The sequence below is a fragment of the Siphateles boraxobius genome, unplaced genomic scaffold (assembly GCF_051911475.1).
Source record: "Siphateles boraxobius isolate OS27281-9 unplaced genomic scaffold, OSU_SipBor_1 48, whole genome shotgun sequence".
In the NCBI taxonomy this organism is placed as follows: Eukaryota; Metazoa; Chordata; class Actinopteri; order Cypriniformes; family Leuciscidae; genus Siphateles; species Siphateles boraxobius.
This window is the reverse complement of record NW_027509119.1, coordinates 10,520,692-10,545,499: the sequence shown is the minus strand read 5'-3', so window position 1 is coordinate 10,545,499 and position 24,808 is coordinate 10,520,692. Positions and strand designations below refer to the sequence as shown.

Here is a 24,808-nt window from a genome sequence, read left to right as displayed (position 1 = left end):
AAGCTGAATTTTCAGCATCATTACTCCAGTCTTCAGTGTCACGTGATCCTTCAGAAATCATTCTAATATGCTGATTTGCTACTCAATTATAATTATTATTCGTGCTTATTAATAATGATTCTTATTATTATCAATGCTGATAACAGTGTTTGCTGCTTAATAGTTTTGTAGAAATCTTGATAACGGTTTAATGAAAAATAAACAGCATTTATTTGAAATAGGAATCTTTTTTAACATTATAAATGTCTTTACTGTCACTTTTGATTAATGTGTCCTAGTATTGCCTTTTTTAATCTGACTAACCCAACTTTTGACTGGTAGTGAATCACAAAAATATTAAGCAGCCCAACTCTTTTCAACATTGATAATAATAAGAGTGGTTACCTTGAGCAGCAAAGCAGCATATTAAAATGATTTCTGAAGGATCATGTGACACTGAAAACTGGAGTAATGATGCTAAAAATGCAGCTTTGATCACAGGAATAAATTACATTTAAAAAAATATTTTGTAGTAACATTTCACAGTATTAATGTTTTTAATTTGTCAAATAAATGCAGCCTTGGTGAAGATAAGAGACCTAATTATTCCAAACTTTTGATCGGTATAGTACAATTTCTTTTAAATACCTAAATGTATTTTCCGCTACCTTGTGATTCATAATGCACGGATGTGTTTGTGTGTCAGATAAACTGCTGGTGCCATCAAAATGGGTTCAGACGCACTGGAGCGGTGACAGAGCTACACTCACTCTCACACACCTCAACAAGGAGGATGAGGGGCTGTACACACTTCGTGTCATAACCAAGTCTGGCTTTGAGACACATTCTGCATATGTCTTTGTCAGAGGTGAGCACTACTACAGTGAACTATTTCTAACTCAGCCTGCTACTTTATTACAAGCCACTTTATTCATGCTCGTAATACAGTAACTATGTGTTAAATGAAGAGTATTTAGGGTACACTAAAAACTCTGTTACTACAAATGGAGTAGGATATTAAACAGTGCATTTAGACACACACTCACGTGGACAGACATAATTCTACTGTTAAATAACGATATGAACTTGGGAAAGTTACAAGTTACTAAACAAGTGCGAATTTCACCCTTGAATTATTTGAAACATTTGTATTGTAGAAATCCACTAATCAATTTGATTTGATTCTTCTCAACGAGCAAAATTATTATTATTTTTTTATAGATGTTGTTATTTTATATTGCAGATTTTATACTTTTATTTTATTTTTGTAGTTGGTCTGTTTCAAAATATTGTAAATTATTACAGATTACTGTAATATCACAATTAGTTTTGTGCTAATTGTTTTACAAGAAAAAGAGCATTAGACTGACTCTTTTGGCTTGTACTGTGTGTGAGTTTTGCTTGTCTCTCTGAACCTCCCTTCACAGCTCATGTTTCATTCTAAATTTATCCTTGTCGTCCCGTGTCTATGCTGTCATGATATTCAAATGAAGGAGTTGTGAGACTGTTTGGACAAATGAAGGTCTCAACACTTCCCAACCGTAGTTGCAATACACTTTTTAAAACTTGAATTGCATTTAGATTTTAATTAAAGAGTTTTATTCACTTTATTTTAAGGTGACGTAGTTACATTGTACTTACTTTTAATTAACTGTACCATAGAGTTACGGTTAGGATTTGGTTTAGGGTTAGTTACCTGTATTTATGCATAATTCACTGTTATTCCTATAATAAGTACATGTAGTAATGTGTAACTACGTCACCATTAAATAAAGTGTTACCACTTTTTTTTACCTACATAAGTAGAACGTAAGTACAAATGTATATGCGATTTCATACTGTTATTTCTGTTGAAACTTGTATGTCATGTATATTAAATATGTTTGTTAAACATTCGTAATGAAGTTGCAATTTAGTACATTTAAAATATATTAACTTTAAATGTAATATTGAATAACACACTACAGTTAAATTTATAATCAAGCGCTTTAGTTTGTTAGTCAACATTCAAATTAGTGTACTTCTTTAAAGCACAACAACAGATTATTAAAACATAATGATTTAAAATATACTTTAAAGTATCACTTTTAATTTGACATTATTACAAAGTGCACTTTTAAAAAGTGTACTTAAGTGTGTGTTAAGAAACAACCTTTTATTTCAAGTACAGTTTTTTGAAAATATACTTTTAAGACTTGAAGTACACTACAAGTGCCCATTCAATACAACTAAGTGCACTTTTTTTTTTTTACAAGAGATGGCATGTAATATTGTGAATTTGAACTAATAGTACACGTTTAAACGATTATATCAGACTTTATTTTATTTGTGTGTTTGCTAGATGCTGATGGTGAGATTGCTGGTGCTCCTGGTGCTCCTTTAGATGTATATTGTCAGGATGCCAATAAGGATTATGTCATTGTTACCTGGAAACAGCCTGCTGTCGACGGCGGAAGCACCATTTTGGGCTACTTTGTTGATAGGTAACTGCATCTGTATAAAAATATCACACAAAATCAAATAAAATCATAAAAATCATAAAAAAATCATAAAAAATGGCACAGTGGATAAGACACATGCCTTTGGTGTGAGAGACCCGGGTTCGAATCCACTGTGAGACACCAATGTGTCCCTGAGCAAGACACTTAACCCCCAGTTGCTCCAGAGGCGTGCGACCTCTGAAATATAGCAATTGTAAGTCGCTTTGGATAAAAACGTCAGCTAAATGTAAAAATAAAAACCTCTAAAGTAGGCATAATGAAGATAGGCATACAAATTATGTATAATGTAAATCAGTTGTTCTCAACTTTGGGAATGAAGGTCAACATTCCTGCAGAGTTATAGTTTAAATCCTAATAAAACACACCTGAAGGGGTGTATATCGTCTTCGATATTGTAATTGTTGTTTTAACAATGTGCTATTTGACATTATTATCAAGTGTAGCCTGACCCTCACACACACCCAGAGAGTGCATGCATACTCTACTAGTCTTGTAGATTAGACTAGTGCCGGTGCGCATTTAGAGTGCACGCTTTCACTACGTTATTTAGTCTTTATTTATATCATTTAATAATAATTATCATAAGAGTGCAGTTTTTCTCCAAATATCAGCATGCTAACAAATGTGATATTGATTTTAAACAAGAAATATTAAGTGACTTACACCATATTGCCTGTATTTCATCAACGAAAATAGTTCATAACAAAGCCACACACGGCGGTGTTTCCTTACTGAGTGAATCAGCTTTTTGAACGAATCAGTTGACTAGGATAGATTAAGATAGTTAAATGCTTCTTTCCCTGAATGAATCAGCCGTTTGAATGAATCGGTTGAATCTCAATGATTCGCTCATTCACACTGACCTGCTGCCACCTACTGGCTGTTTCAATTTCACATTTAAAGTATCTTTTCTCGTTTTAAATAATTTTAAATATAAATATTCAATATTGCAAAGATTAATTTCATTTGATTGGAAAAGAGCCCTATTGTGTCTTATTTATATAATTGAATTTGATTAAATTTATGAAATTGACACAAAAGATAATGCATGCATATTAAGGTTTAAAAAATGGCTTTTTATAAAAGTAAAAATGCCCATATTAGCTAAAAATCAATTGAAACATATTCTCTAATAACGCGTAAACATATTTTATTATACACACCGTCTAATAATCGTTATCGAGAAAATCCCAGAAAATATCGAGATATCATTTTTTGTCCATATCGCACACCTCTATAACCTAATTAAGGTCTTCAGGATTACTAGAAAGTTACATGCAGTTAACAGAGTTTTACTGAAAGTTAACAGTTGTTAGTGTACCATAAATGCTTTGATCAAGGTTAGAGCTAAACTCTGCAGGACAGTCAGGATATCGATATACGTGTTCAGTCTATAGGTGCATAGTGTTTCTTTACAAGTAGTCAACTACTGGCCTGGAAGCATAATGCAGCATTTTTAATCGTTTTCGTGGATCTGTGTAAATGGGGATACTTTTGACAACGTTGTCATCTGTAAGCGAAAAACGCATTTTTTCCTTCCATTTTTAGTACATCGTTGTCGTGTAAACGTACCCTAAATCTCAAATCACTGTAAAATCCAGCTAAATCCACCAAACATGGAGTTTTAGCTGGATTCTCTAGCAGAATTTTCTAAAATGATGATTTTGAACTTGTTCAATTGTAATAGGAATGTCGTACAAATTAGAGACTCTCTGTACGCTGTATACAGTGTCCACACAACTGTAGCTTTATAATCTTCGATAAGATTACAATTAGTTTGTTCTGGTTCTTATACAAATTTAAAAATGTGACTAATCTCACAATTCTGATATTTTTATAGCAATTTCTCGCTATTTCTCACAATTCTCAAAAAAAAAAATAGTTTTGTGAAATGAAGTCACAAGAATTTTTTTATTTGTGAGTTTATATCTTACAGCTTTGAGAACAAAGTCAGAACTGGATTTTATAAATTCGCAATTGCTAGAAAAAAGTCAGAATTGTGAGATAGCTGTTTTGTTATTGCTTGTTCACAAACAGCCCTGCTCTCTGATTTTTTTTTGTAACATCAGATTGTATTTCTTCATGCATTCAATTTAATTTCCCTTTATGAATTTTCTCCGGTGTAGGTGTGAAGTTGGCACTACACACTGGGCACAATGTAACGACACTCCTGTTAAGTTTGCACGTTTCCCTGTAACTGGTCTTGTGGAAGGACGAAGCTATGTGTTCCGTGTGCGTGCTGTCAATAAGGCTGGTATGAGCCATCCATCCCGTGTCTCTGAACCAGTAGCCGCTATGGACCCTGCAGACCGCACAAGAAAAGGTAACCAGACTGGCACGGCAAATACACAAAAACAAAATGAAAACAAAACAATTAATACAATGTACTTTTCTTTCTCTAGGTGCCTCTGCTCCTTGGACTGGACAAATAATTGTAACTGAGGAGGAACCTGTGGGTGAGGAGCTTCGAATTAAAATGATCTTATTTTTTGGGCTCCCACTATCATTAAAAACCTTTAAATTGTAGGTAAACCTATGGAAGTTGGTTTCCACCACAGTTGAGCTATTATGACTTAAGTGTATACAATTTCAAGAAAACTTGCTTCTTATATCATTATAATGAAAACTTTTCCTATGATTATGGCTTGTATTAACCCATAATGATGCAAAAGTAAAAAAAAGAAAATCCCATAATTATATCTCGTAATAAGAGGCTGACTCGTAATAAACCATGATATTGTGGCAGAAATAGTCAAATGTTTTTTACATCATTCAAAAGGTTCGTACAGCCTTTTAGGAGTGAAATTTAAGCACTTTTCAAGGACTTTCAAGTGCTTCACACAACTTTTTTATCCAATTCAAATTTTATTTTTAATGTGATGACCAAAAAAATTATTTGTTCATCCTCCAAAGACTGTCTCCATTTGTAAAACTAAAAGTTTCAAGATGTAGGAAAACTAACACTTGGTGGCAAACAAACACTTTTATTAAAAATATAAAAAGAGGTGAAATTATCACTATAACCGGTAGATGGCGGCAGAGGACCACTTATTGACATTAGCTATTTCCACTCCCTGTAGTCTCTGGAGCCCTATTATTAATACTTAATATCTCAGAATTAAGAACCTTTATAAATAACGACTGAACATCTCATAATAATAAGAAACTTTCTCATGATAGCAATTATCTCGTAATAATGAGAAAGTCATTATTATGTTTGTCATTATTTCGTTAAGTACATTTTCTCATTATTACAAAAAAGTAATTATCTCATTATATATTTTGTAAGTATTATGTCTTAAAGAGTCATATTTTTATTCAGTTGTGGTGGAAAAGAACCTTCATTTGGAATCTCTATGAAATTATTTTTAAAAATCCTAATACAGCGATCACAAACAACTGAAAATGTGTGTTGGTCAAATACTCTACCATTGAATTCTCTTTGACCATACCGCAGTTTATTACCTAAAACTGATCAATTATACTACAGTACCAATATAAGATTATATTTTATCCTTAATTCATTTAGAGGGAGTGGTTCCTGGCAGACCATTTGAACTCACTGTCATTGAAGCCACTAAAAACTATGTGGTGTTGAGCTGGAAGCCCCCAGGCGATAAAGGCCATGAAGGGGTTATGTATTACGTGGAGAAGGTCAGTGTACAAAGCTCAATCTAACTGCATAACCACTGCCAGTGGCAATAGATAAAGCTTTAGTGATTTTTAAGGGAATAGTGATACAGTATGTTATATTTTTTTGTTTGGTTTAGCAATAATTACTGTGTGTGTGTGTAGTGTGTGTCTGGCACAGACAGCTGGCAACGAGTGAACACTGAAATCCCTGTGAAATCTCCACGTTTTGCTCTTTTTGATCTGGCTGAGGGCAAGTCTTACTGTTTCCGCGTTCGTTGCTGCAACTCAGCTGGTGTTGGAGAACCATCAGATCCGACAGAAGCCACCACGGTTGGGGACAAGCTGGGTATGATAAATACAACAACAGCCTCTTTGCAAAGCAAAAGATCAGGGAAAATTGTATGTTTTTTTTTTTTAATTTTATGGGTACACTCTTAAAAATAAAGGTTCTGTATTGGCATTTATGGTTCCATGAAAAACTTTTAACATGCATAGAACCTTTCCATTGCACAAACGGTCATTTAGAGTGGAAAAAGTTTCTTTAGATTATTACAAATTTCTTCACACTAAGAAAAAAAAAGTAATTGAAAATTTCTTTATGAAACCGAAAATGGCCCTTCTATGACATAACTGCAAAAACCCACTTTTGGAACCTTTATTATTTATTTAGTATATTGACTCTTACCAAATGAACAATACCAAAATGGTATGTTCATATTTTATTATGCAGCTTTCTGGAATATTTGATTCTAATTGATGTATCGTTCAGCATTCAGCGCTCTGATATTCCCTTTTTGCTCATCTGGATAACTGAAACCAACACAACATTCATGTCCTTTGTATCTTGTTTCATACTAATGCAACTAGTGCCATCTTGCATTTTAATTACTGATGATTATGAAAAACTGGAGAACAATGTAATGGATTATTTTTTCTTAGAGGAATATTTTTTTAGGATATATCATTTATGACTTTTTCAATTTCAACTCAAAATCAATACTTCATGTCCAAGTAATTATTTATTTGGTGAGTAGTCATGTAAAGCTGGATTAATGTACATTATCCCTATAACTCAACTCAACTATTTTGTATCTGATTATTTATTTTAGCTTTACTTTACCAAGTAGCCTTTACTTTATATCTGGATATTCCATTCACTCATTATTTACCATAAATTTGTAATATTATATTATATTATACACTCCAAATAAGGTCTTAATTGTTTGCATTAGTTAAAACATTAACTAATATGAACTAACAATGAGAAAAATATTTTTAAAGCATTTAATAATAACCTTTGTTAATGTTAGTTAATAAAAAAGTGCATATTCATTTTCAAAGTGCATTAACTAATGTTTACAGATACAACTTTCAATCTCAAAAATGTAGTAGTAAATTATGAGATTAACATGCACTAAGATTCAAAAATGCTGTAGAAGTATTTGTTGTTAGTTCATATTACCTAACGTTGTTACAGTAATGCTAACAAATTAAACCTTATTGTAAAGTGTTATTATATTACAGTATTATATTATATTGTAATTACAGCATGCAGATAAATGTTGGCTGAACTTGAATATAAAATGAATTCTATTATAGCGTAAATAATGTTTAATGGTGTAATAGACTTTTTTGTCACCTGCCACCAGATATCCCATCAGCCCCTGGCCGTGTGGTGCCTACCCGCAATACAGACACATCTGTGGTGGTTTCATGGGAAGGGTCACGTGAAGCTAAAGAGCTGGTGGGCTACTACATTGAGAACAGCATTGTGGGGAGCAATACTTGGGAGCCATGTAACAACAAACCAGTTAAAGGCACAAGGTATAACAACACATACAGTATAATTAATAATTCATCAAATTACACACTGTGTCTTGTTGTAAAATGACTGTCAACTAGCACGTGCGTTCTGCGCCTGCGTGTAAGTATATATCTGTCTATAGGAGGTATCAATAGTCTATTTTCATAATTCGAAAAGGGAAACCGAAACTAGCACTAAAAATATACAAACCGTAAACAAAGCAGCGCTTGCTTACCATTTTGAATATCAGTCATGCTGATCACTTTCTTCATTCCAGTCGGCTCATGCTATTATGAAAATATTCATGCATTTGAATGTTAATAATAATAATAATAATAATAATAATTTGTTACATTTATATAGCGCTTTTCTGGGTACTCAAAGCGATTTACATGGAAGGGGGGGAATCTCCTCAACCACCACCAATGTGCAGCATCACCTGGATGATGCGACGGCAGCCATATTGCACCAGAACGCCCAGCACACACCAGCTTACTGGTGGAGAGGAGACAGTGATGAAGCCAATCAGTATATCGGGATGATTAGTAGGCCATGATGGACAGAGGCCAAGGGGCAAATTTGTCCACGATGCCAGGGTTAAACCCCTACTCTTTTTCGAAGGACATCCTGGGATTTTGAATGACCACAGAGAGTCAGGACCTCGGTTAAACATCTCATCCGAAGGACGGTGCTCTTTTGATAGTATAGTGTCCCCGTCACTATACTGGGGCGTTAGGACCCACACAGACCATAGGGTGAACACCCCTTGCTGGCCCCACTAACACCTCTTCCAGCAGCAACCTGCTTTTTCCCAGGAGTCTCCCATCCAGGTACTAACCAAGCTCAGCCCTGCTTAGCTTCAGTGGGCAACCAGTCTTGGGCTACACGGTGATATGGCTGCTGACTAAGTATAGCCACACCATTTTATACTTATGTTAACTTATGATTACTATGTTACTATGTTTACTTATGTTTACTATGTTCACACTATACTTATGTTTAGATAAGATGACGTAAAATTATAACAGCCTTCTGTCTGTACGGTCTTGACCTTTTTGCTCGTAAATGCTCGTTTTGCTCGTTTGAGAATTTGCAGTAAATCCGTGCAGATTTGGCTTACACGAACTTTCTCAGCAAAGTGAATAAACGTAGTAACACGCCAAATTGGCTAGTAATTTGACAGCATTACGGGTGTTAATTTCAAACCCTAAGTATATATGAAGACTTCAGATGCAAAAGCCTCTAATTCCATCTAAAGTTTTTGTTTAATATTAACATTTTAGTTTTCTACCAAAGTACCGGCATTTCTGAATGGGCTGAGGCTGGGATTTAGTGAGTTTGAAGTGAAAGTATATGATGAACGTATACTATGTGCGGAGACCATTCACTCAATATTATTATATAATTTTTGATAGAGGTGGCTTTTAGAGGCGTTTGCATCGGAGGTCTTCATATGTGTACATTCACACACAGAGTGCATTGTTATCAGGGCTCCTCCTCCAGCTCTTCCTCACTCTAACAGCACATGCAGCTACCTGCCTTCCAGCGGGGAGTTGCCTTGTTTTAAGCACGAAATGCTTCAGCCTCTGTCTCATTGTGCAGAAGAGTGACAGTCCACTGTCTGGGCCCCAACAAAGACGGCGTTTCCTGCCCCACCTTGGATCCAGGCCCGCTGAATCACGCCGTCAAAGTGTTTATTCAAACGAGCGCACTGAAACAGCCTCTCCTCACATTTGTTTTCTGACATTGCTTATCTGAGTTGTGTTTACTAACTGGTGTAGAACACTGGACTACGGCACTGGTGAATTGGAGAAAGTATACAGGCGCTGCATCAGCTTGTCACCTGTTATATTTATATCCCCTGGTCCATTCCGCTGAGGAAGGACATCCTCTCTCAGGTGGGGTGCTCAGTCTGGCATCCCAATCCAGAATGATAGAATCTGCATGTCTGGCCGGTGGCATCTGCTCGCAGGCATCAGTTACACTGCCACAGCGCGTGTTAAAGATGAGTATGAAGAAAGAGCCCCTTCTACCAGGGAAACTGAAAGTCTTTGAGAGCTTGTGCAGCTCCAGAAATGAGAATCCTTTTGAATTGTTTGATTCCAGTTATGTCCTTCTTAGGGCTGCAACAACTAATCGATAAAATCGATTATAATCGATTATGAAAATCGTTGTCAACGAATGACATTATCGATTAGTTGGTCTGCTTACGTCACGGGGAGCGTTTACTGGTACGCACACACACGCAAGGTCTCTCTTATGGCGTTATTATCCTGTCAAATGTCGAGAGGGCATTATTGTAGCGCGAAAGTACATTAATATTATGCGCGAGCGTGAATCTCTCTGCTCGCGCGCGGAATATGATGTGCCGAGCGTGAATCCCTCTGCTCGCGCGCGGAATATGATATGCCCAGCGCGAATCTCTCTGCTCGCGCGCGGGAACTGGGCACGCGCTCTCAGATACACTTCTCTTGTAAGAATTCTCTCTCTGGGCTGAGTGGGCTCGCTGCCTCGCTCAGAGAATATGCCTGCACTTAAAACGTGTTCAGTGCAATTGCGAATTGCTCCTCTTCCCCAGCTAACAATTTTAGGTTATAAGAACGTTTTCATAACGTTCCCATTAAGTTATTAAAACGTTATTTCTGAATGTTCTAGGGAATTTCAAAAAGTCCAGTTTTTTAGACGTTGTATTAACGTTATTTCTTGGTTATAAGACCGTTCAATTCTCCCGTTATGTAAACGTTGTATTAATGTTATTTCCTGGTTATAATAACGTTAGAACGTTCAATGCTCCCTTTATATAAACGTTGTATTAACGTTCTTGCTTGGTTATAAGAAGTTATTCAAACGTTCAATTCTCCCATTATATAAACCTTCTCTTAATGTTTTTCTAAGATAATGAAAAATGTTTCATTCATAACAAGGTAGCCTATATAATAGGCTTATATGAAGAACCTAAAACAAGAACTTTCAGATTTTAAAATTAAGACGTAAATAAATAAAAAAGACCCATGAATCATGTCTATAATATGTGTAATGTAGTCCACTGAAGTAGAGTTGAATTGAACCCAAGTAGGCCTATATTTTTTCCAATAAACCGATTTGGGTTGAAGTGACCATATGAAATTAACATGAACATAAACTTGGAAATTGTTGTAAAAATGAGCTATATAAATTAAATTAACTTTAACTTGTGAATGTCATTGGTTGTTTTTGGTCATAATCCTTGTCCTTGTGTTCCCATTGTCTCTTGTCTAGCTTTGTTCCCTGTACCATTGTTGGTGATTCTATGTTTAGTCCAAGTTTATGTTCATGTTAATTTCATATGGTCACTTCAACCCGGTTCAATTCAACTCGACTTCAGTGGACTACATTACACATATTATAGACATGATTCATGGGTCTTTTTTAAAAATTTTAGGTTCTTCATATAGGCTAGGCCTATTATATAGGCTACCTTGTTATATAAAAAACATTAAGAAAGGTTTTAATAATTATTAAAACATTTCTTAATGTTTTTTTATTGAATGAAACGTTTTTCATTATCTTAGAAAAACATTAAGAGAAGGTTTATATAATGGGAGAATTGAACGTTTGAATAACGTTCTTATAACCAAACAAGAAAGTTAATACAACGTTTATATAAAGGGAGAATTGAACGTTCTAACGTTATTATAACCAGGAAATAACATTAATATGTTAATGTTCCCGTTTACATAACGGGAGAATTGAACTTTCTTATAACCAAGAAATAACGTTAATACAACGTCTAAAAAACTGGACTTTTTGAAATTCCCTAGAACATTCAGAAATAACGTTTTTATAACTTAATGGGAACGTTATGAAAACGTTCTTATAACCTAAAATTGTTAGCTGGGGAAGAGGAGCAATTCGCGATTGCACTGAACACGTTTTAAGTGCAGGCATATTCTCTGAGCAAGGCAGAGAGATTCACGCTCGGCACATCATATTCCGCGCGCGAGCAGAGAGATTCACGCTCGCGCATAATATTAATGTACTTTCGCGCTACAATAATGCGCTCTCGACATTTGATAGGATAATAACGCCATACTCTCTCCCTCAGGCGCTCTGCCGAGCGCGCGCTACACGGTTTGGAGCAGTCTCTTCTGTCTCGCATGCGCGCTCTTGCTTGCGCGCTCTAGATTTCGGGAGTTTGAACTAATTCGCGGGCATCAGGGAGCCGCAATCAATATGCGGGAGACTCCCGGGACTTCCGGGATGTCTGTATTTTGTCTCGAGCATCAGGTTGCGCAATCAGTTCGCTCGCAACGTAAGTGATGGATTAAAATAGCGCTACCGCAGAAATAGGTTAAATTAAAACGGTCTTTACAAAGCGAAGCACTAAATATAAAGGCAGTTAATAACAGCAGCAGTAAAATATTGTTTTTTAGTCACTGTACTCAGTGGTTTTCAGCGAATGCTTGTGGACTAATGCATAATTTCTCCTGTCCTTTACTCAAGCCTGTTAGCTTGCTGGGTAACGTTACCTCCATTCCGTTCTCTTTTTATAGCATTTGTCTACTAAGTTTTAATTGTTTTTCAAACGCGATCTACTGCGGCTCTACATTCACACAATTGTTTTCAGTCTTTCTATATTTATTTAATCAATTTATCCTTATATTATTCTTTTATATATTATATATAATATATATTATATTCTTTATCCTTATATTCCTTATATATAATTAATTTTAAATAAAAATTAAATGAATTATATATTTTAGATGTTTTTAGTTTGTTTTTAGTTCAGATATTCACATCTGAACAACATGTCTGTGTAAATTTGTTTTAACAAAAATTGTGTTAAAACATAATATGTTGGATATCATTTTTTTAACAATAATCATGTTTGTCAACTTGCCATCAGCAATTATCATTAAAAACAATGCAAATATTGATATTAGTAAAACTCAATGTGTGGCTTTTGCACTTTTTAAAGTACACTTTTACACATAAATACCCTGATTTACGGTTTTATTTAGTTATAATAAAAAAAAATCTAATTTAATTTCTATCCGATTAATCGATTAATCGAAAAAATAATCGTCCGATTAATCGATTATCAAAATAATCGTTAGTTGCAGCCCTAGTCCTTCTTGCAGTAGCTCTTAGATGGTGGCTGTGCCCCTTCGATGCTCAAAGTAAGTTGCCACCATGTCACCTTTTCATAGAGGAATTGATGGTCAGCCAGTTGGCAGGAACAACCTGGTGGTCAAATCTTTACACGGTGCGAGACTGTTAAATCCTCCTCACCCGTCTACAATTCCCTCTTTAGATTTGGCTTTAGTTTTGAAAGCCCTGACGTTTTCATAAATTATATCCGCTCCAGATAGCTTCACTAAAAGTGCTTTCTTTCAAGACTACGCTTTTCCTTGCACTCCTATCAGTTAAACGAGTGGACAACATACATGCTCTTTCAGCAAATCTACATTGGTTTTAGCCCCTGTTGACTATAGAGTTGTCCCCAGACCAAGAGAAGTTATATTCCTAAGGTGTTCACAACCCAATAACAAGGGTTATAACCCTTTCAGCCTTTGCTCTGAGTGAACCAACTATGGGGAATACTACCCTTTCACAGTTGCTTTGCCCCATACACGCTCTGTGACAGCTTCTGCTGCAATACGTTGTGGTTTCCTCTTAAGCGGTGGGATTTGCTGCCAGTGCTATTCTACTTCAGTTGTGTTATACTCAAGCATTGTTATCTGTGATGTAAATTGTGTTAGGGAACTTCACTGCTTTTCTTTCACTGTTACTAGCGACTGAATGCGATATTCACCACCTCTATCTCTTGTATGGCTTGCATTCTTCTTTCAGCAGCTGGGTAAGCAACACTCCCTCCTCTCCAAAGCCTCTCTAGTTTCATTACAATTGAGCCCCTGCTACAGCGGTGTTCAAAAGACATCACTGCTTATTGGAAAAGCATCCGTGTGATGAGAACTACCTAAAATTACAGAAACCATCTTTGGATAAACATTATTTGTAATTGGATTTTTTATTTTGGCTCGCGTCCCATTCGATTACATGGAGAGGGGAGGGTTTAGGACCTATACTGCAGCCAGCCACCAGGGGGCCTTTGAAATATTTTTGTGACTAATGCTCATATTGGAGTGAACATGCAATTAGGGTTAAGGGTCTGTTAAATCAACTAAAATATGAACAACAGTACTATTTATGTTTGTCTTACTGAGCCCCACTAATGAATGCCATAATTGTTTGTGTGAGATTTGAATTGTTGTAACATGTTAAAATCTGGCCATATGTGTTTATGCAGGTTTGTCTGTCATGGCTTGACCACAGGCGAGAGTTACATTTTCCGAGTGAGAGCAGTCAATGCTGCTGGAATCAGTGAATTCTCACAAGAATCAGAAGCCATTGAAGTTAAAGCTGCCATTGGTAAGTCATCTGTGAACTCCAATGATATGACTTGGATATTATTCAGATCTATGAAATATGATTTCACTTTAAATTCTGCCCACTGTTCTTGACTTACGCATTTCACACGTCCTAAATGGCACTTCAGTGTCAGGGCTACAACCACCAAACTCCAGCTCCGTTCCCTGCATTTCTCCCAGTAGACGGGGTCAGGACTTGTAGAGCTCCTCTAGTTTGGGTCACAACTGATCCAACGTAGTGGTGACTACAAACCAGCTCACCCTCGTACACCCCTGCCCACTCCCTCAGTCTGTTCACACCTGTCCCTTCTGCATGCCTTTCACATTTTATAAGTCATTGCACCTTAACAACCATAAGACTTTGTGTTACGTCATGTTCACTTATCCTTTATGAAACGCACATTTAATATGAAGACTTTTTTTCTAATCAAAACAGTATTTAATGGCAAAAAAACTGATACAGATAAATGTACAGTTAATACAACAATAAAACACAATTCAACATAAACAGCATAAACTAAAACCTCATAACGCTACTTTTTCATAGTGTTTTTGTCTCTGTGTGCTTGATCGATTGGCTGCAATGCAATATCTTAAGATATTTTTGGTTGGCAAAATTAGTTTTTTTACTGATTTTCATATATTTCCCGATCTCCCACGTGTTTGTGGGGGGAGGGGGTGCTGCATTTTCAAACACATTAAAAATACACGTATTTCATGCATGGATAACATAGCTTCCAACTTCAAGAACTAGCAGCGCCAAATTTGAGTAAAAATATTGTCTAATATATAAAACCTAATATATAAATATAAGTATTGTCATTTTATTATTATTTTAATATAATAAAAAAAATATATAAAAAAATTAAATAAAAATAATAAAAATCTATAATGCTATTTTTTATTTTACACCACAATGGTGTTGTTGCAATTGTAATATATTTATTTATTTTATTTTGTTTAGGTTTCTTAATTTAAATAATTATAAAATATAAATATTTTGAATAATATAAATAATAATAATAATAATAATAATTATTATTATTATTATCAGCAGCAGTAGTAGTAGTGTATGTTCATATTAACATATTACATGCATATTATATATTCCTTATTTTTGTCCTGAGCTGATCACATGCCTATGCTGCTGCTTTGTTTTTGTTTTTAGTTTATTTTTAATCAGTAAAAATTATTTTATATGACAATCAATAAATCGTTTTTACACAATACTTTAGTGTGTCTTGCATGTTTTTTTAATGAGATCAAGTTAAAAAATAAGTTAGAGAACCACTAAGTGGATGTACACAAATGGACAAAAACAGAAAGTGTTAGGTTGTTTCCTGCTCTTTCCTACTTTTAGTTCATAACTGTAATTATAATTAAATATGAATGTTAAATATTAATGCTAAAAATAAAAGCATCAAAATATAGATTCTCACCAGGGATAGTCTGCATGCAACCATGTTGTAGTGTGTAGCATCTTGTGTCTTCCAGTGAATTTCATGTGCCTTGATGTAACACTCGTGTGATGCTTTTTTCATAAAGGTTCAGCACAAAGTCAGCACAAATCCCCTCTGTGACATTCACATGCATAAACTACACTAAATAACTGCATCCTCTCTCCCAAATTACTTTCTAAGCTTTCTTTTCATCTCTCCTTGCTCATATATTCTAAATAAAACCTTGTTGCGTTTTCATCGCCTCTTTACAATAAAAAAGCAGAACTGATTCTCTCTTGCATGCAAACAGATTTATGCTTTCTACTGAACTTCATTAGTTAGATACAAGTAAATAAATGTGAAGCATTTTGAATGTGATAGTGTTTGAATTTGATTTACGCTTTCTCTTGCTGTTTTCTCTGCTAACTCCTTTAGGGGGCGGTATTCTTCATGGTGTGTGTCTGGAGTCGGGGGGTAATGGGGTCGGACTAACCCAGCACAGCACTAGTGGAGTGGGCAGTTATGTGGCGCCTCACTCTCTTGCTGACACGCCTCTAACACGCATTGCTAATGTTAGTGCAAGGGTTGAGGGAGGGGGTCACAACACTGGCCACACGGGGCATCCAGTTGCAATTAATGAAGGAAAACAGGGCAAGAGGGCCAGTCAGGGGGCACCAGAACCTGCTTGTGGGCAGGATACCGAAACTTCTAAAAAGGTTGAAAACTTTAGCAATGAATTGTTAAAGCCCAACCTCATCCAAAAGGAGTCAGCAACAGAATTGCCGGAAAATCGTAAGTCGCCAGTAAACTCTCCTCCGGAACAAGAGAGAGCAGGAGAGCGAGGGAGAGGACGAAGAGGCTCAGGTGAGAAGAGAGAGAAAGCCAACTCTCTGGAACGTCGTCCATCGGCATCCCTCATCAGTGTTGGCCTGTCTCCATTTTCATCTTTCTTTTTTGTTGTTGTTTTTCCCCCCATTCATTTTTAATTATATTCTTTGCATTTTCCAACTTGAATTTTTGCATCTTGAATTTGTCACTCTATTTTTTTAAACACTTATTTAGTTTATTGCAATCTATAAAGTGCACTCATTAATCATTCATGTGCTTATTATTTTAAATTTGTCTTATTGTCCCTTGTGAAAGAAGTAGTACACTTAAGCATACTTTAATTTTAATCAGCACTTATTTTGAAAAAAATATACTTTAAAATAATACATACTTAAGTGTGAACTGAACATAATGTTTTCGGACACTTAACTGCATGTTAATTGCAATTAAATGAAAATGCATTATAGTTTAAATCTATATTGAATGCGTTTAGTTAAACTGTAGAATGTTTTTTTGACCCACTTACTGTAATATAAATATAGTTAAAGTGAACTGCTGAATGTACTGACAAGCTTTTATGGTAAGCTAAATTATATTTTGTCATTTCTATTGAAATTTGTATTTAAATATATTTGTAATCACAAGTGTAATGATGGAGTTCCGATTTAGCATATTTAACATATATTAACTTTAAATGTCATATTGAATAACACACTGCAATTAAATAACCAATTATTATTAATTATTATGCATGACAAAAGCATGACAAAAGATTAAAACATAATCAATCATTTATTTCATTAATATTATATTATCTGCAAGTACAATTTGTTAAAATTTTTTTGTTACATTCAATACAATTATGCGCACTTCTTTTTCACAAGGGTCATAAGACCTCTCATAAAGTTAGCATATTGCAGTTGTTTTAACAGCCTTGTAGTCATGCTGTGGTTATACAGAATATAACATGCTGGATAGACTGCAGCAATTGAATGATCTGTCAACCCCCTTAGAAAATCCAGCTAAAACCAGTTTCTTATAGTTTCATGCTGGTACAATCTTTTTTTTCAAATGGGTTATCTTCTCAGAGAACGTTTATATATGGTAAGTCTTCTCAGCTACAGCCTTTTTAAGCCCTTAAATAACATCACTATCCTCACAAATGCATCCAGGGATCTTCTTTGGCTTGTTTTATGCCACCAGCAACAACTGACAATATGCTGGACACCCTCCCTACTACACGATACACTCCTTGGCCTCACCAACTCGCAATGTCATATAGTGCCAGTCAGTATTTATACAATTCTGTGCCTGGCTTGGATATTTTGCTCCACATACGCTGGTACACGCTTATATCATTAGTTCCCTTTATACTGTAAAAGTGCTTCACTGCTAACTGTAGTGTTCTGTTATGCCACGCAGCTTCACCCGCTCCACCCTATGGTATCAATGTGTTGGAATGTGTGCGGGACTCGATGGTACTTGCCTGGAAACAACCCACTTTCATCGGTGGTGCTGACATCACTGGTTACTTTGTTGATTACCGTGAGGTCATCGATGGAGTCCCGGGAAAATGGCATGAGGCGAACATTAAGTCTGTCAGTGAGAGAGCTTATAGAGTAAGTAGCACATTTATGTAACAACAGACATAATAATTGGCTATAAGATGTGCAATTTTTTATCTCCAACCTTTTCTTTCTGTCTAGGTTTCAGAGCTGAAGGAAAACATGCTGTACCAATTCCAGGTACGTGCTGCCAACATGGCTGGTGTGGGCATCCCGTCTCTTACCAGCGAGGTATTCAAGTGTGAGGAGTGGACTATTGCTGTACCGGGTAGGCACAAACTAATTTTTTTTACTATCAGAGCTGTAATGCTTTCCCACAATAAAGGTGACCCTTTTAAAAGTAGTGCTTTTTGGACCCGCTTAAGTGGGACATATTTTTATATGTAATTTAAAATTATTACTTCTATAGTCTTTTAAAATATGGTTTAAGGGCCCTATTTTAATGATTTAAGCGCACGGTCTAAAGCGCACGGCGCAAGTGCACGTAGGACATGTCCGAATCCACTTTTGCTAGTTAAACGACGGGAAAAATGGTCGGTGTGCCCGGCGCATGGTCTAAAAGGATTGTCTCTATTCTCTTAAAGAGTAATGGGTGTGTTATTGGCGAAACATGCAATAAACCAATCAGAGTCTCATCTCCCATTCCCTTTAAATGCCAGTTGCGCGCGCATCCATGGCTGATTCGCTATTTCCATGACGGAATTTGATAGTGGAAAGACCGAACGCGTCTCCAAAGCGCAAACGGATCTGCTCGTGCGCAAGTTTAAAGCATGCAAGCAGACCATCTACGGGACAAGCCGGATTCCTCCATATCTTTATGTACACAATATTAATCTTTTACATTGTAATCTTTTTATTTTTAATATTTGGCTAGTTTGTGTGCTGCTGCGCGGCCCCGTGTGTGTAATAAGCACTGCATTGCGCCGGGTGTACGAAGAAAGAAGCACACTTCTTTTTCACAAGGGGATAGTAAACACACTGATAATCTGCAATCCTCAGTCAAAAATCTAAATGAAAACTCTGGAACTATTACTTAAAGATACCGATTCCAAAAAAGACACAAAACAAAAACTAGATCTTTTAGAACCCATAGTTACCAATAGGATTATTATCATTCCAAAAAATACACATGTAGATCTAAAGTACACCCTTCAGAATTCTGCAGACTCTACTGCATGTTTTTGATGACAAAGTCCAGAACATTTTCTCGTTCATCACATCAGCTCTGACTGATACGCTTTTAATCTACGCTAAAACATTTTTTCAGGACCACCCCATGACCTCCAGGTACAGGAGGTGCGTAAAGACTCTTTGGTCTTGCTCTGGAAACCGCCTGTCTACCAGGGTCGAGATGGGGTCAATGGATACTACATTGACATCAAGGAGGCTGAAGCAGACTTTGAAATGTGGAGAGGGGTCAATGAGAAAGCTAATGACAAGATATTCATGAAGGTTTGTATGTATGTGGAAGCCGCAGGGCAGTGGAGTTGGCTTGTTAAGGTTGTGACATTTGCATACTCTTGTGAAAAAGAAGTACACTTTATCATACTTTTAAAAAGAACACCTATTACAGAAATAATGTACTTGAAAAGAACTTGTGTGAACTGAATGTAATGTTTTTGGACACTAAATGAGAATGTATTATAGTTATTATAGTTATATTAAATGCAATTAGCTGAACTTAATAGCTCTTTTTTTTACCAAATTAAGTAGGACTTAATCTTTGTGTGTTAATTACAAAATATATATATTACCGACTGTAAGCAGACTAGTACTAGTTCTATAAGCAAACCGGGACGATAACCTGTCCCTGATCAGTTTTATCAGTTTAAATTTAAACTATAATACATTTTCATTTAATTAAATACAATTAGCTGAACATTAGAGCATTTTTTGAACCTCTTAAGTAGGACTTAATTACTTATTTATGTGATTTCATAATTACTTTTGTGTTTAAAATAAGTGAACTGCAGAAAGTACTGCCAAGAATTTATGCTAAGCTAAAATACACTAATCATTTCTATCGAAACTTGTACAATTTATCATGTATTTAAATATATTTCTAATTACACATTTGTAACAAAGAATTTTTAGTAAGCAATTTAGTACATTGAAAATATATTAACTTTAAATGTAATCTCAAGTAGCGCAATACAGATCAAATTATAATAAAGTAACTAACTTCTTAATAATAACTAACTTAAAAAGATTATTAAAACATGTTTTGTACTAAATTACAAACTGCATTTTTAAAAGTGTACTTAAGTGTGTTAAGAAAAATAGTCATGAAAGCGTACTCTCTTGAAGACACTTAAGTGGTCTTTTATTTGATTAATATTATATTATCAGCAAGTACAGTTTTTTAATAAATATACTTTTAAGATTTAAGAGCATATTTCATACAATTAAGCACACCTTTTTTTTCATAAGGGTAGGTTTATGTTAGTAAATGTTCCTCTTCATTGTTCTAGATCAAGGATCTAAGGGAGGGGGAGTCGTATGTTTTCCGTGTACGCGCTCAGAACAAGGCTGGAGTAGGAAAAGCATCAGAGCCTACAGAACCAGTGGAGGCACTGACTAAACCAGGTACTAAACTCGACTAAATGAAATCAAACAAGAATTTTGTGAGTAACATTTTATTGTACTGCAAAATAGCTACCGAAGATAAAATTGAAATCAATGTGAAATAAAAATGTACTTTCTTAATGCATGTTCCTGGTCCTGTTGTGTACGATTCATTCTTTTCTCTTCATGATCTTTCTTCGAAATGTAATAACTTGATCTGCCACTGAAATTATTTCCTTTTTGGATGACACCACCATTCCCTCTTATTTTTCCAACCATATCCTCCAAACACTTTTTATGATCCAATAAATTCCTAATGTGTAAAATTATTCATTTTGTCTTTGTTGAATATCATATTTAACTCTGAGAAACTGGTTATTACAGTAGTGAAATGGATTGCAAATAATTTTGGCTTTAAGATGGAGCAGTTCATGCTGAACTTGCATGAAAACCATATATGGGTATATCAGAGTGAACAACGGGAATGGAACAAACACAAACACGTACCCGTAATAATCTGTACATAATAAACAATGTGCTACCTAGTAATCTGTTTGCTAAAGTGATTTTTAAATCCAGGCTAAGCTTAAAGCAAACCAAAATAAACAAGACTTAACAAACTAGCCTCAACAAAAAACAACAAACTATTTCTTTCTCTCAGGTACTGCCGAAATAGTTGTGAATGTTGACGATGAAGGCGTCATTTCGCTAAATTTTGAGTGCTCTAACCTCAATGCTGACTCCAAATTTGTCTGGTCCAAGAACTACGTGGAAATGACAGAACCTGAACGCATGACCATGGAGACCAAGGGTAACAAGTAAGTACATGCTAATGAGTTAAACAACGAATTATTCAATTTAAAGTCTTCCTGCAGTCAATAATTGTATCCCTTAAAACTCGTATATGATAATCACAATGGCATATTTAAAAAAGAAGTTACAGTGCAAATAATTCCTTCATGCCTTAAAATAGCTTGAATGTAACATGCTTCATTTAGGCAGATCTATGCATATTAGGGGTGTAAGAAAATATTGATAGGCTATACACGGGAATATCGTGATATTATGTTTAGCGAGCGATACTGTATTGGTTCTCAAAGAGACTATGGATATGTATTAGTTTGATCCTAAAAATCAGCATCCTTAAAAACAAGGATAAGAAAAGCCCCGTCCCACACATTTTGGTTACATGTTTGTGATGTTTGGAATTAGGGGCGGTTTCAAACCGTGTTTTTGAGACTGTCTTTGGGACGCTGCAGTTGTAAGGAGAAAATACTCAGCAGTAGAGCATATTAAAAACACCACATAGACATATAAGCAACATTAAAAACTTGATTTTTAACCACAGGGCAGGGGTCTTTAAAATAATGTCTTTAAGGTGCAGTAAGCGATTTCTGAGAATCACTGTTTTTACTAATACTATTTTAAAAACATTAATTCAAAATACTACAAAATAACGCAAAAAACTCCACAAAACCTTAACTAAGTCCCCCGACTCCGGTCCGGCGCATCAATCTTCCCCCGCCCAGCGAGTGCTTGAAGTGCGTCAGAAACAGAGCGTGCGCGATCAGTTTACTGTTGGTAATTTGTTGTGTAGCGTCGCCCCTCGCTGCATCCAATGTAGACAGCATTTCTTTCGTTTGAGGGCACTTAACACACTCAAGCACCCCGTAGAAACGGGCCTGGCAGCTCGAGCCAGGTCTAGACATGGTGAAAGTTACCTGATTGTGACGGATGGCCAAATTTACATGACATATTTTAGATTAGCATTATAGTCTGCAATAGATACAGTGCCAAACGGAAGAGAAGAGAATAAAAGGGGATAAAGACAGAGGTAACATGCTAATGTAATGAATGAACAGTTTATCTAATTGCATAGTAGTAAGATATATAATTTAATGGCAGTTATTTTTACCTTAAACTTTATGCTAACAGTTGTTCTGAGTTCTTCAGAGGCCCCAGACAGTGTGATTTGTAACAATCACGTCAGTTTTTTAGACGCATTCACTATCACTTTTATTAATTAATGTTTTACTCTACAGTTGTGCAGTTTTGAGGGGGATATATGGCATTTTTTAAATGTATTTGCCAAAATTATTAATGATATTTATATATGCTACAGGTTTATTAAAAGTAGCAACGTTTTATGTAAAATTAACATTAAAGAAGACATTTCGCAGTTTCATTCATGGTGAAACAATGAAACATGCCATAGTTTACGGGAAGATTGCTGCCATCAACTGCAAAACAAACACTTTTGCCAGCGCTCAATGAATAGTTTGTGCATGAATGACATTTGGACGATGAAATCACTGTTTTATCCAGAGCGGCTATATATACTGAACAAAATTATAAACGCAACAAAACTGTAAAGCTGTAAATCTGCCTTGAAATAATCTATATTGTAAAAAGCGCTATAAAAATAACTTGACTTGACTTGAATGCTAGATGTAATGCTCTTGCTATTTGTGTTTAAGCTGTAATGTGTGTGTGTGTATATATATATATATATATATATATATATATATATATATATATATATATATATATAGGCTATATAGGCTACATAGGTTAAATAATCATGAACACAATGACAGGGTGAAATGGGCTGTTATGCATTGGGCACCAGGTAAAATCTTGCCTAGGGCAGCAAATTGGCCAGGGCCGGCCCTGCTGTTGAACACTGTTGCTATTTGAAATCAATCCAAACATACACACCCCTCCCTTCATTGCTTCGCATCCAAAATGCACAAACACGCAATGCAGGGATGTTTCTTTATCATAGCTGAAGCGAAGCAAAATAAAGCGAAGAGAACGAATGACAAAGAATCAAAATTGTTAAGCTTCAAACAATACGTAAAGACATCCTAAAAGTAATTCATATGAATTGAGCCGTTTAATCCAAGTCTACAGCACAATATTAATCATCAAATGAATTATTGAAAATTTCTACTTTTTGTTCTGAAAATGAACAAAATTTGTTTGAAACTGCATGAGGGTGAGTAAATGATGACTGAATTTTTATTTTTGGGTGAATTATACCCCTTCAACTAGCTTGTTTACCTTCTGATCAATCATATAAATCTTTGACTGTTTACAGAAACATATTAGTTATGAAATGTAACCAACAATTTAATCACCTTTCTAGGGCTATAACAACAAAAAATAGATCAGCATGAAATGATTTTGTAGTAACTCTTCAATATTTATCTGTAGGGCCAAAGCCATCTTTAATACGCCTTCAGAAGACGACCTGGGCATCTACTCTTGCTTCGTGACACACACTGATGGAGAGTCTGCCAGCTACACACTCTCTGAAGAAGGTAAGTTTACGTCCCTTTTTCATTTTTGTATGTTAAAATGTGCCAAGTTAACATTGTTGTTGATTGTGACATTTTCACTGTCCTGTTCCTAACAGCTCTAAAAGAACTCCTGAAGGTCAGCCATGACCACAAATTCCCCAGTGAGTACACATTATATTAGGTTTCACACCAGCCCTGTTTTTTTGTTGTTTTGTTTTTATGTGTGCGCTCTTGCTGTGCACATTAGCATACTTTTAAGAGTACTTATTATGGAAATAATATACTGTAAAAGAATTAAGTGTAAATGGAAATGTAATGTTTTCGGACTCTTGATTGCATATTAATTGCAATTAAATGAAAATATATTAAATTTTAAATTTATATTAATTGCAATTTGCTGAATTAGAGTGCCTTTTTGACCCACTTAAGTAGGACTTAAGTACAGCTTTATATATAATTTAATTACTTCTATTGTCTTTGCAATATGGTTAAAATGTAATTCTGAATGTACTGACAAGCATTTATGGTAAACTAAAATATATGTCTGTTATTTCTATTGCAACTTGTAAGTCATATATTTAAATATATTTCTAATAATACATTTGCTATTTAGTACAGTTAAAACATAAGAGTATAGTTAAAATTGTAATCAAACAAGTGTACTTTAAAGCATGACAAAAGATTATTAAAACATTATTTAAAATTTACTTTAAAGTAAAACATTTAGATTTATGTTATTAAAAGTGTACTTAAGTGTGTTAAGTAACATAATCATAAAA

At 35.2% G+C, this 24,808-nt stretch overlaps 1 protein-coding gene across 12 annotated transcripts in view; it reads left to right on the top strand.

The window, feature by feature from the left end:
* myom1b (myomesin 1b) overlaps positions 1-24,808 on the top strand; it is a 62,945-nt gene that overhangs the window by 17,076 nt on the left and 21,061 nt on the right. For 7 of the 12 annotated variants that reach the window (XM_077201960.1, XM_077201956.1, XM_077201958.1 and 4 more), the window contains 15 exons: positions 686-847; positions 2,321-2,462; positions 4,607-4,803; positions 4,883-4,936; positions 6,010-6,134; positions 6,276-6,459; positions 7,763-7,937; positions 14,210-14,331; positions 18,020-18,216; positions 18,304-18,430; positions 19,430-19,614; positions 20,634-20,748; positions 21,389-21,545; positions 23,944-24,050; positions 24,146-24,190. In XM_077201960.1, the coding sequence (XP_077058075.1) occupies positions 686-847; positions 2,321-2,462; positions 4,607-4,803; positions 4,883-4,936; positions 6,010-6,134; positions 6,276-6,459; positions 7,763-7,937; positions 14,210-14,331; positions 18,020-18,216; positions 18,304-18,430; positions 19,430-19,614; positions 20,634-20,748; positions 21,389-21,545; positions 23,944-24,050; positions 24,146-24,190 (2,094 nt within the window). Of the gene's footprint in view, positions 1-685; positions 848-2,320; positions 2,463-4,606; positions 4,804-4,882; positions 4,937-6,009; positions 6,135-6,275; positions 6,460-7,762; positions 7,938-14,209; positions 14,332-16,204; positions 16,223-18,019; positions 18,217-18,303; positions 18,431-19,429; positions 19,615-20,633; positions 20,749-21,388; positions 21,546-23,943; positions 24,051-24,145; positions 24,191-24,808 lie in introns of all 12 variants that reach the window. The other 5 variants (XM_077201953.1, XM_077201959.1, XM_077201955.1 and 2 more) reach the window with 1 other exon arrangement.